At 36.6% G+C, this 14,253-nt stretch overlaps 1 protein-coding gene across 1 annotated transcript in view; it reads right to left on the reverse strand.

The window, feature by feature from the left end:
* LOC150080537 (tight junction protein 1-like) overlaps positions 1-14,253 on the reverse strand; it is a 489,733-nt gene that overhangs the window by 207,425 nt on the left and 268,055 nt on the right. Inside the window, exon 9 of the mRNA XM_090380724.1 lies at positions 5,677-5,842. Coding sequence (XP_090236850.1) covers positions 5,677-5,842 — 166 coding nt within the window. The remainder of the gene's footprint in view (positions 1-5,676; positions 5,843-14,253) is intronic.

Genomic DNA, 14,253 nt, shown 5'->3' on the forward strand with positions numbered 1-14,253 from the left:
AGATAAAAAAGCTGCAGCTAAATATCCCGATATTTTGAAGAAAATAGTGGAGGAAGGTGGATATACAGACCAACAAATTTTTAATGTTGATGAAACTGGATTATTTTGGAAAAAGAATGCCTTCCAGAACTTATATTTCCAAAAAAGTCAACCTGGATATAAGGTGGCTAAGGATCGTTTAACATTTTATTGGGAGGCAATGAAGAAGGAGATTTCAAATTGAAACCAATGCTCATTTATCGTTCATCATATCGTTGCACTCTTAGAGGTTACAATCAGTGATCACTTCCAGTTTTTTGGAGTTCAAATAAGAATGCATGGGTGACCAAGTCTCTTTTTGAAGACTGGTTTTCAATATATTTTTTCCCAGCTGTTGAAAATTATTGCAAAGATAACAATATTGCTTTTAAAGCATTATTGATTTTAGTTAATGCCACTGGTCATCCAACTACACTTGGTACATCGTGTGAGAATGTACAAGTCATTTTTTACCAGCAAACACAATATCTGTATTGCAGCACATGGACCAACGAATAATCTTTTAAAGCCTACTTTAAAATCATTTAAAGTCTATTACCTAAGAAGAGTTTTTGAACAAGGAATAGTTCAAACAACAGGCAACAATGCAATTTCTTTAATTGACTTCTTGAAAAAATATAGCATCAAAGATGCAATTGAAAATATTTCCCATGCTTGGGAAAAATTAACTGCAAGCAATATGTGTGCAGTCTGGAAACACATTTTGCCTCAAATTATTTTGAGGGTTTTCCTGCAAGCTGTTGTTGAAGAAATAACACACATTGGAAGACAGCTTGGTTTAGATGAACTGAACACTACAAATGTCTGTGACTTGTTTGAATCACACTCAGAAGAAATGACTGATGGAGACCTTCTTAATTTAATTCAGCTCAACAGCATGTGTTTGAGGAAGCCAACAATGATGATGAAGAAGCAGACAATGTGAAAATAAAGGAGTTCACCATCAAAGAATACAAAAAAATATTTCAAAATCTGGAAGCTTTAAAACAAGTTATGGATGGTGCTCCAACATCGACCAAAGCATGCAAGTCAGCCGAGATATGGATAAAGTTTTCAACAACTACAAGCGCATGTATGAATACTTAAAGAAAGAGAAGACAGTTGAATATAGCCTGCTAAAATATTTTAATGAAATGTAATAATGTTTTCTTTGCTTAGTATATAATAAACCTGAATCAGAAATACATTTTTATTATCCTTTTTGTAATATATATGTTAATAAACAGATAAAAAAATTGTGCTTAAAAATTTTTATTGCATATTTTCATTGGGGTGGGACCAATTATCATACTTTATGTGTTATAACAATCCGAGGGGCTCAGATCTGGTGAGTATGGGCTTGGCACACTCAGGGTCCTGAGTTGGATATCATCATTCTTCTCTTTTTTGGTGATTCCCTTCTACTTCTGACTCTCTCTTCAGAATTTTTAGCCTCAGACTTCCTTGCACCATACTACTACTACTAATAATAATAATAATAATAATACATCAGAAGCTGGCAAGGAAATACCAGTTGATCGAAGAAAGTGTACTGTACTACAAGTACAATCCCCAGGAAGTACTAGAAACCCCAACCCACAAGCTGTACTGGGACCGTGTCATAATAACGGATAGGACAATCCCACACAACAGACCAGACAAATCCTTGTGGACAAGAAGGAAAAGGCTACCTATCTGATTGACATAGCGGTACCCAACACTGGCAACCTGCAGAAAACCCATGGGGAAAAAATCAGGAGAACAAAGAGATGTGGCAAACAGGAAGATCAAACAGGAGATCAAAGAGATGTGGCATATGCAACAAGTAACGACCATCCCAATCATTGTGTCAACCACAGGTATGGTGCCAAAGACCCACATAACAGCCTAGCAGCAATGAGTCTCCCAGCGAACACCTACAGGGAACTGCAGAAAGTCGCAATCCTGAACATCTGTAGGATAGTAAGAGGGTTCCTTGACCAACATAACATAATAGCAACCAGACATAACAACAACCACCCTGTGTACTTGGTAGCAATACCTGTCATGAGGTGGAACCCCCAATCAGGGAGAAATAATATAGGAGCAATAAATAATAATAATAATAACAGCTTTGAATAGTATGAATTTGTTTGTAATATATATGTTAATAAACAGATAAAAAAATTGTGCTTAAAAATTTTTATTGCATATTTTCATTGAGGCAGGACCAATTATCATACTTTATGTGTTATAACAACTTTGAATAGTATGACTTTAATAGGATGGTTTCGCAGGATTCATTATTCATACAAATCCAGGCTTTGTGGTACATACCTGGAAAAATTTATAAACAATCAAATAAAAACCAAAATAACCTTACAAAAAAAGTCACAAACTGCATGCTTTGAAGTCACAATTTTTTATGATCTCAAACAAGCACAAGTTCAATAGTACAGAATCTAACATGGGGATTTCCCAACAAAAGAAAATACAGGGATTTCCCAATAATTTTTTTTTGCATAATGACTAGCAAGTCAACAGCTATCAAGTTCACAAAAAAGAATGGCAATGTTGAAAAATTACATCCAACATAATAGCAGGGTTTTCTCTGCACAAAAGCTTAAATATCTTGTTTGTGAAGTTTTCCATAATTCTCTAACCATGTTAGAGTTAAAACGTGTTATATAAGTACCATGTTGTGTGAGGATTGCCACAATTTATCAATCGTGTTAGAGCAAAACCTTGTTGTAGAAGTACTGTGTTATACGGGGGTTGCCTGTACATACATTTTAGGGGAAAATTTTTTTACCACTATCAGAGCCATCATTTGAAACAATATTAAAATTTTGCATATTCGCTTAGCATATTATTCTTAACATCTTAAGTTTTGTTTCAAATGTAAATCAAAGCATAATGTAAACCAGTATGATAGTTTGCAATATAATCAATGCAGTTTAAATGTTAATCTGGGTAATAGCAAACCACATTATAAACTACTCTATTCCACAACTAGTAGCTTACTGGCAGCTTTCAACAGGAAAGTGAATATATCAATGAAATAATGGGTCAAGTTGATATGTATGGGTGAATGTTGTTGTTCAATAATGTCAAAATTTTCTGCAGATAAGTAATCCTGTTTCCAAAATGGATAACTTGACAACACAATATGGTACACCATAATGTGCCATAAAAGCAGCCAATCCACAATGAATGCAAGGTGAGATTAACCCATAGGCTAAAAAGGCTATAAAACTCTCATACGTTTTAGGTCCTAATCTAGTGGTCTTTCAAGAGACCCTTTCAAGGGGTCCATGAGGTCAAAACTATTTTCATAATAATACTAAGATGTTATACTAAGACTTTGGGGTCCTCAATAATTTTTAAGAGTGTAAAGGGATCCTGAGACCAAAAAGTTTGAGAACCGATGCTCTAATCCATATTACATGCATATTACCCTTAATTTACATACCTTTAGATTGTAGGGGCCCTTAAGGCCCCTACAATCTAAATCTGTCCCTAAATAAATGGCTAGACTGTGAGAATCCTTCTAGTAAAGATACACCCCATAGTGAATAACATCTTGCTAGATCACATCAAATTCATATACAATACAGTGTTCAATTTCAACATTGAGAACCAACTGCCAGCTGATGAGAAGGAAATTCATCTCATAATCCATAGTAAATTGAAACTAAATAGAAAATACTATATAATCATCTAGAAAATATTAGTGGGGAAAGAAACACAGGAGGGTTTCATTTTTTCCCAAATTAAAAAAAAAAAAAAAAAAATTGTAAAACGTGTCTATCAGATGCTAAGCTAGTGTCAAAGGCAACCATTAGTATTCTTTCTTTATCATGGGGGTCCTACAGTTTTTTTTAACATATTAAAGAATTTTTCTGCTTCCAATTTTCTGGAACCATTTAATTTGGCCATATGCACACATTTCAGATTACTTTGATCATTAAAATTTATATTTTAAATTTTATTTACATAATTCTACTGGATAATGTTTCCCAGCCAATTAACTTTTTCATACTATTTATGAAAGGTATTGCCAAATCTTCCTTGAACTGCATCTTACTTCATTTATCTGCAGCTCCTCTATATTCTTTTTTTCTGTTTCTGTGATACCTGCCAATCCTATATCATCTAGTTCTGCAATTCCACTTCCTCTAACTCTGATGGTATCTCATTTTTGTGCAAATTTCACTTTCATCACCGGCTAGTGATTTGAATTCTTTTGAATTTTGTATGAGAATATGTATCATACCTATCTAGTAATTTCCTCTATCACTTTGCTAAAAATAATGAGCATGGACGTATAATTTACAAGTCATCATAATTCACTTTATTGGTGGTCATTTAGTAGCATTATTTAGCACTTTGTATTCTGTTTCCCTGACAAGCACAGTGGGGATATCATTGACCCAATCAACATCCTAGTAGTATATATCATGATTTTGTCTGACCGTAATGAATTTGAAAAATGTGTAGTACTAAATTCTTTTTTATCAATTTTTTATTATTATTCTTTCTATTATTATCAATTATTATTCTTTCTTTATTATTATTTTTTCATGGGCAACAATGCTATAAGTGCCAGGAATAAACACATTCATGGCACTTACAGCATTTATATTAAATTACATTCTAAATGTATTTTAAAATGAATTCACAATGGCAGCAGTAATTTTTTTTTAAAACATTTTATACCCTTAGCTATGCTGGCTGATTTTTGAACCCAAGCATCTATTCTAAAAAAGAATATCTATTTGTGGCCACATCATATGTGGCTATGTATTCAGGAAAAATGTTCAGGGGCAGTCATTTTATAAGACTGAGAAACATTACTTATATTTTTATTTAAAAAAAATAAATAAGTACTGTTGTTATAAACATGACATTTTATCTTTTTAGTGCACATATTACAGCTGTCTAGGAAAAAAATAATTAAGGACAGATACTTAACTGCTACCATGTTATTGGCTTCTAACCTGCATGGTGTTAAAATTACTTTGGATTTTTTTTTAGACAACTAGTGAAGATGAAAATTATCTTTTAGACTGAGGGTGAAAACAGTACCGTTGATCAAAACTAAAAACAACTGTTCAGCAATTTGCATATGTGGCTATAAAATTTCAATTTTGAGTATGAAACAATTCTGCAGGTTTGTTATGTTATGAAAATTAACCTTTTTTATAATAATGATTTATACTTTATATGAATATCATATTTTATCTTGGATATTTGCCCATTTTTTCTGATAAATATATTCAGAAATAGCTGTGCTGTAAGCAATTAAGTTTGGGGGTAGAAATCTGCTCCAATGACAACTTTGTCTGAACACTTGACAAAACCACTGCAAGGTTAATAATGCTGTCAAATTACAAGCAGGTGATGAAAATGCACTTTGTATGATTTGTGCAAATTTTACCTTCATTACCTCTTTGTGATTTGAATTCTTTTAAATTTTGCATGAAAATATCTATCATACTATCTAGTGGTTTCTTCTATCACTTTACTTAAAATAATGAGCAGAGAGGTATAATTCACAAATTATCTTAATTCACTTTAATCCAGAAGAATCAACAGTTGGAAAATGGAAAATATATTCCTAAGTCAGATATGATGAATTTTTTCCAAAAATTTTTTCACAATAATATTTAAAATTACCTTTATTATAATTTCCAAAAGGTTCAAAAACAGTCTTGTAAGACCAGTTTATGGGATCTGTGCTTCTACCTTCTCTTTTTACAACTAGCTGCAACTTTTCTTTACTGTTTTCTATTAATTTCTTTGCCTCTTTAAGGGTGAGATTTTCAGTATTTGTTGAATTAATCTGCAATATGAACAAAAACTGCAATATGATGCCAGTACTACAAAAACTTTGAAAAAAATTAATGTTATTCTGGTGTATAACTATACAAGGTACAAAGTTTCAATAATAAAGTACTCTTAATGTGTGCAGGTGTTAAACCAAGAATAAGGAAAATTAATATTAGTATTAGTAATGGGGCAAGGAAGCTTATGGCTTATGCTGCACCAGCCAAGAAAATAAATAAAATAAAATAACAAAAAATAAATAAAATAAAATAACAAAAAATAAATAAAATAAAATAACTAAAAAATAAGAATAAGAAGAAAATAATAATGATAATAGTAAGAAGAAAATTTTTTAAATATAATAATTAATAAGAGGAAACAGAAAACCTATCATTTGCCTCCTCCTGTAGATCCAGCTGACCTTTGAATTTCCCCAAACTGTCAGCCTTTACCACCCATGTAGGTAACTTATTCCAGTAATTTATAACTTGCTGGCTAAAATAAAACTTTCTGCAATCCAGTCTAAACATCCCCCCCCATGTAACTTGAAATTATGGCCCCTAGTTCTAGAATCATTTATAACCCTGAAAATTTCATCCTCATTCATTTTACTTATGCCTCTCAGAGCCTAAAACACCTCAATCAAGTCTCCTCTAAGGTGGCTAGTTGCCAAGATCTGCAACCCATATACTTGAAGTCTTTCCTCATATGGATGCCCTTTTGCTGATCTCACCAGGCAATTAGCATTAGTAGAGGCACATGATGCAAGAAAGCAAGCTTATACAGCATCAGCTAAAAAAAAAAATTCCCATTTCACTGATCCATTCATTCCAAATGTTTGTCTAGTTCTGTCTTGAATTTATTTAAGCTATCAACTTCCACCACAACAGATGGAAGTTTCTTCCAGCATTAACTACCTGATGCCTAAAGGCAAACTTCCACACATCTATTCTACAACTGTCTTTCTTCAGTTTGAATCTATGCCCCCTCAGGTTTGTAATCTGAGCAAGAGGAAGAATTGCATCAGGATTCTTCCTCGTGGAAGAATTCAAGGCCTTATACATCTCAAAAAGATCACCTCACAGGTGCCTAGTCTCCAGAAGCTGCAATTTGCAGGACTTAAGCCTTTCTTCATAAGAGCACCCCTTTGTTTCCTTCACCAGTCTTGTTGCCCTTCTCTGTGCTTGTTCTAGCAACTCTACATTCTTCCTAAAATGAGACTTCCAGACCTGTATACAGTACTCGAGGTGTGGCCTGACCATTGCCTTATACAAGAGGATAATCACCTCCTTATCCCTGCTCACAAAAATTCCTATATATCATTGACAAGACCCCATGACCTACTCAGGTAGCCTGTCTGCACTGCTCAGAAATCTTCATATCTGACTGCACAATTACCCCCAGGTCTCTTTCATTCTCCACTACCCTGAGTGTATCACCACATGGTTGGGTACATTTCTCTGGGGTTACTGTTACCCATATGCAGTACTTTGCAGTTGTCAATGTTAAACTTCAGTTGTCATTTTTCAGCCCATCTACTCAACTTTTCCAGATGCTGTTGCAGCAGCATACTATCATTACTGTTATTAACAACATTACGAACCTTTGTACCATCTGCAAATTTTGACATTAAGCTTGATATAACTTCATCAATATCATTAATAAATAGGACTCTAATGCATTAAGGGCTTATGCCTCAAGCTGCGAAAGAGTTAGACTATGTATATCTTAGTGTACTTGCATCATTTATACACAGCCAATTATAGATTAGCAAATTTGCAATAGCGGCATCATTTAAATTACATCTCATATTGTGAATACCTTCACGACGAGTTGCAACGACATTGCACTACTTTGAATAAGTAACGCTTCATGGCAACTCGTTGTGAAGGTATTCACAATATGAGATGTAATTTAAACGATGCCGCTATTGCAAATTTGCTAATCTATAATTGGCTGTATATAAATGATGCAAGTACACTAAGATATACATAGTCATTAATAAATAGATATTTATTAATGATAATTCATCAATATCATTAATAAATAAATAGAAGTAAATAGACAAAACAACAACGGGCCCAACACCGAACCCTGAGGAACACCACTAATAACATTAGTCCACGCAGTGCAGTACCCATTGATCACCACTCCCTTGTCTTCTTCCACTCAATTATCCTTTTATCTATTGTAGCAACTTGCCGTTAATGCCATTTGCTCCAATTTGTACAGTATTCTTCCATGTGCAACAATATCAAAAGCTTTCCTGAAATCCAAGTATATGATATCAAAATTATTTTTTGCATCCAGTTCCTTTGTGACCACATCATGGTATCCAATCAAACTGGTCAGACAAGACTTCCCCTTGACAAACCCACGCTAAGTCTGAATTATTACTGCTGTCTTGTCTAGATGATCCTGCAATTCTTCTTTAACCAATGACTCCATTATTTTCCCTGGAACAGAAGTCAAACTAACAGGTCTGTAATTACTCGTGTCACCCTTTGATCCCCCTTTGTGAATTGGAGATATATTTGCATGTCTCCAGTCCGAGCAGACTTCCCCCAAGTTCAAGGATGCTCTCATAATTATGGCTAAGGGTTGGCTTACTTCCTTTGCCGCCTCCTTTAATATAACTGGATACATCCCATCCACATCAGTTTTCTCCTTCACTTTGCTCTCAGTTTTGCAATATCATTTAACTCTCTGTTAGAGATTGATGAACACCTGGCCCTCTCCTCCTTGAATAACTCCTCATGTGTGAATGTAGCTGCAAAATACTCATTTAGTTCGGCAGCTATCTGAGAATGACCATCTACAGTCAAACTATTGATATCAAGTGGACAATTCTGATTCATCCCCTTACTTTTATAGTTTATATAAGTAAAGAATCTTCGCTGTTTTTCTTTGCATCCTTTGCTAAGGATTTTTCATAATCTGCCTTCACTTGCCTAACCTCCTTTGTGACTTGATTACAGACTAGCTTGTATTCACCATATTCTTCTGTGTCGCCTGACAATTTATGTGCATCCCATGAATTTTTCTTCTCTGCCACGAGTCTCATTAGTTCATCCGACATCCATTTGTGCCTGAACTTATAGTATTTCTTAGTTGGAATAAAAAGCCTAGTAACTTCCAAAATTACTTCCTTGAATGCTTCCCATTTAGAATTTGATGTTGGTCACATCATCAGGTGGTCTCACTGTACAGAATCTAAAAAATCTCTGAGACCAATGTAATCACCTTTACGAATGCAAAACCCTTCCCATTACCCCTAATGGTAGTTACATCTTTAAGTAAATCCCACATCAGTACATCATGATCACTGCCACCAAGTGGTTCCTTTATCTGTAAATTCTTAATACATGAATAATCACTGCTGACAATAAGATAAAGAGTGTTACTCACTCTTGTTGCCTCTCTAACATGCTGCTGTAGAAAACAATCATCCAATAAATCCACAAAAGCCTTGCTAGTTTGCAAATGACCAACCCACAAGTTCCAGTCTATATTTGGGAAGTTAAAATCCCCCATAATAAGACATTCTGATTTACTGGCCCACTCTATTTCTCTGTATAGTTGTTCATTGTACTCATCAGAGTCATCAGGCCTATAACAAACTCCTAGCCTCATTTTTGCTTTCCCAGTGCTTATGTCACACAAAACTGACTCAACATTGCACTGTCCATCTATGTCAACCGGATGCACTTCCTTAGATTTCATGTGTTTCTTAACTAACAGCATAACCCCTCCTCCCTTCCTATCCTGTCTATCCTATCTGTACACATTGTACTCACCATATTCCAATTCTGCATCCCTTATATTTGAGTAGCACCACGTCTCTGATATCCCAACAATATCCACCTTGGATGTCTTAACCAGCACTTCAAATTCATCAAATTTATTTACTATACTCCTAGCATTGGTGTACATGCAAGTATATATGCACCTGTTCTTACTCTTAGTTACTCTCACACAGCCCATGTATTTACTTGTTTCATGACCCCAGCAGTTCCTGAAATCTCCAGCAACTGGCTTTCCAGGCTGCTGCTCATTCCACTAGAAGCAGTGCAAGAATCATTTCTTGCACTGCTTCCACTAAGAAGTGCATTTTCTTCCTGCGGCTACTGTTAATCTATTAGTCTGTGAATCCCCCAAGCTAGCAGTTTTCCAACCCACTGAACATTGCCTCGATAGCATCAGCAACTATTCTTGCACCCCTAAGATACCCATCTTTGGACCCTTTCAAGAAGTACAATGTCTTTATTTAGGTGTGGTCCCCACACTTCAACACAGTATTCCAAATTTGTTTGTTTGTTATTTGGTTTTTAGGAGCATTAGCAACTAAGGCCATATTGCTCCGGGATATGCGGTGGTCATTCCCTGACCTTTCCGCATCCTCCATATTTGGTGGTCACGGGCTCGAACCCCAGTCTAATCAAGAAACGTGTGCTACGCACTGCTGCTCCTTCCCACCTGGCTACGGAGACACCAGTATTCCAAGTGTGGTCTAACAATAGCCTTATATAATGGGATTATGATGTCCTTATCTTTACTAGCAATTGTTCGATAAATCATCGATAGTACACCACGGGCTTTCCTTGCAACCAGTCTATGATGCTTCAAGAACTTCATGTCTGACCGTATCAAAATACCCAAGTCCCTTTCCTCCACTACCGGCTTTAGTTCAACTCCACCAAGTGTATAAGTTATTTTGGGATTACTGTTCCCCAGGTGCAGTACCTTACACTTTGCTGAATTAATGCATAGCTGCCACTTTTCTGGCCATCCCTGAAATCAATCTAGGTCACTTTGAAGAAGCTCTGCTTAATGGTGATCATGAACTACTCTACAAATCTTTACATCATCTGAAAATTTAGACATTACACCCTCTATCCCTTCATCGATGTCATTTATGAAAATCAAAAACAACAGCGGTCCCAATACTGATCCTTGTGGAATCCCACTTCTTACATCAAACCAATCTGAGGAATAACCATTTATCACAACCCTCTGCCTCCTGCCCTGAAGCCATCCAGCAATCCATCTAAGGATTTTCCCTGTGATTCCAACCTGTTCCAACTTATAAAATAACCACTCATGTGGGACTGAATGAAATGCTTTTCTGAAATCCAAAAAAAAAAAAAAAAATGTTGAAATTATTCCCTAAGTCCAGCTATTGAGTGGCTGTGTCAAAATAGCTAACCAGATTAATTAATTTTCCCTTTACAAAACCATGCTGCGTTTCCTTCAGAATTCCATTTCTATCTAAATGATCCTGAATTCCACCATTGATCATTGTCTCCATGATTTTCCCAACTACTGAAGTTAGACTGGCTGGCCAGTAATTTTCCACTTCACTCTTAGAACTGCCCTTACGTATTGGAGATAATGGGATTATGGCACATTGGCACTTTTCCAATTCAACGGAACCACTCCAGAGTCCAGTGATGCTCTCATAATTAGGCTCAATGGTTCAATGCACTCACTTGCTGCCCCCCCCCCTTAAGATTATAGGGTATATGCCATCAACCCCAGGAGCCTTACTGGCCTATAGGCTCAAAGGTTTTTTCATTAAATAAACACGTGAAATTTCAACATCATTAATTACATTTTTTCAACTTCACTCCCATAATATCTCTTTAACACAAAGGGATTTTCTTCTGTAAATACTGATGCAAAGCAACTGTTGAGTCCATCTGCAACTTCAGCTGGGGTATCTAATACTATCCCACGTCCATTACATCAAGGGTCTGAAGGTTTGTCCTTTTCTTATTTGCATTAATATATGTGAAGAATTCCTTATTCCCCCCTCTTTGCTCTCTTTGCTAGCGATTTCTCATAATCTGCCTTTGTTAGCCTAACCTTTTCTGTGGCACTATTACAGATCAATTTGTAGCTGTTATAGGCTTCAGTACTTTTTATTGCTCTGTAAATTTTTCATGCCATCTTTTTCTGCTCAAGTAATCTGGCAACTCCATTATTCATCCAACTTGCAATCTTCCTTGGTTAAAGTATTTTTTTAATGGTATATAAGCATTCAAAGTTTCTGTGATTAATGTTTTAAAGGTATGCCATTGTTCAATTGTAGTTTACTCTCTGTGAGATATCTACCCAGTTAATAGAGGCCATGTAGCATCTTAAGCAGTCATAATTTCCTTTCCTGAAATTAAATTATAACCCATTCCTTTGCCTTTAACTACTACTACCTTTCTCCTCATCGTCCACCATAGAACCCTGTGATCACTTCCTGCTAGTGGTTCCTGTACTGTCAACTCTATTACATCATCTGGTTCATGGATGATGATGAGGTCTAGAATATTCTTTTTCCTGACATGTTGATACAAATAGCAATTATCTAGTTGATTTAAAAATTCCGTCCCCCATGTGCAGTTTCCTTCCCATTTTCTCCTTGAGGATGTCACAGGCATTCTTCAGATAGGTCAGACAAGCTGTACTGGATACGTAGAAGTCTAAAACACTGATGGAACTGATGGGTGACATTCAAGTCAAATAGACCCAATTTTGGCAAAGTCAGGACGGTCTGTGACAGCCAAATCCTCTGCTTGCACCTTCACGATGGTGGGACTGTTAGTAATCCTGGTATAACCTCCATGCACAAGCACACTGTGGGTGACCACCCAGGTATGAACCAAACAGGGGTCGAGGTGTGGCACAAACACCACATGGAGGATATTGTTTGTTAGTTTGTTATTTGGTTTTTAGGAGCATTAACTAAGGCCATATTGCTCCGGAATATGCAGTGGTCATTCCCTGACCTTTCCGCATCCTCCGTATTTGGTGGTGACGGGCTCGAACCCTGGTCTAATCAAGAAGCATGTGCTACGCACTGCTGCTCCTTCCCACCTGGCTACGCAGGCGCCCACCACACCACATGGAGGAATGCTGCCCCTCTGTTACCAGGCAATACTAGGTGGTAGATGACTCTCATCAACCTGTGCAATACCACCACTTTGCTTATTGGAGGCTTGAAGTGGTGGAACCCATGTTTAGTCCCCAGAGCTAAGTTCCGGTCAACCCTTCCCCATCTCTTCCATCATGCAGTATGACTGATGACTTTTGAGGTTATGACGTACATCATAGCGAGATCCAATCTTCCTTACATTTCGAGGGTACAGCTCTAAAACGGTGTTCGCAGGCCGGCCGCTAGTTAGTACACCGGACCGAACCTATTGGTAACTCTCAAGGAGGCTTCCGGATCAGCTAGTGTATAATCTTGCTACCTCTATTGCCAGATAGTGACTGGAGGGAGTCCGAGTGGTGTGTATGCGGGGAGCATTGTCGAGGCCACGTTATGTCAAGGATCTGGGTATATTCTTACCACGTGTACGCCATATCCAAAAATTTCATTACTTCATACAGCATGTCTCACCCACTTTTTCTTACTATTGAATACACCATGAATTGTCAAACTAATAGAGCAAGCTTATCTGCGAAAAGATCTAAACCTCCCAAGCACTTCCTAGTTCATTTCACAAATATATGTGGTCTCAATTCTAATCTCAATGATGTCCATTTCCACTTGCAGTCTGCCAAATGCCATGTACTTTTTCTGAGAGAATCCCAGTTATTGGCTAATTCAACTACTGCTCATCTTAGCTGCCCAAATTATTCACTGTATGATTTCTTTTGCCTCAAAGGTGGTACTTGTGCATATGTCCGTTCCGATATTTCCTGTCAGAGAAGTGGTAATTTGGAATCTCCTCTCTTTGATCTTCTCTGGCTTAAAATCTCTCTACCTCATTGTGTCAAATTCATCTGTTGTCTCTACGGTTCTCCCAACTCCACTAATCACTTGGAGCTCTTTGACTTCCTCTCTTTGTAACTTGACTTTCTCCAGTCTGACTTTCCAAACAGTGAGGTTATTTTCCTTGGTGATTTTAATGTTCACAACTCCAGGTGGCTTCCATTTTCTAGTCAAGCAGACCCAGTTGGTTGAGATTTTACAATCACTAATGACCTTGCACAGATTGTTCATCTCCCTACCAGAATAGTAGACAATCATAACCATACAGGCAACATGCTTGATCTTTTTCTCACAAACAATCCTTCTAAGTACACAGTTGAGGTGAATGGTCCTCTAGGCAGCTGAGATCATGACTTGGTGATGGATTCTTCTCCAATAGAGCCTTTCTCTCATGGCCATTTTCAATCCTGTGTTGTTTGGCATTACAAGAATGCAAAATGTGATGATTTGCCAGATTCTTTTCTTCTTTTCCTTGGTTGGATTACTATTTCAAATCTTGTAATGTCAACGTTTGCTCAGATCATGTCAGTGAAATTATTCTTGTAGGGATGAAATGCTTTATTCCACAATCTACCTTAAAATCTCATCCTTTATCTAAACCTTGGTTTTCCAATAAATGTGCTCAGGCTGTTCAAGATAACAATGCTGCATATCGCAAT

Source organism: Mastigoproctus giganteus, chromosome 9 (assembly GCF_048544385.1).
Source record: "Mastigoproctus giganteus isolate SK-2022 chromosome 9, ASM4854438v1, whole genome shotgun sequence".
Classification (NCBI taxonomy): Eukaryota; Metazoa; Arthropoda; class Arachnida; order Uropygi; family Thelyphonidae; genus Mastigoproctus; species Mastigoproctus giganteus.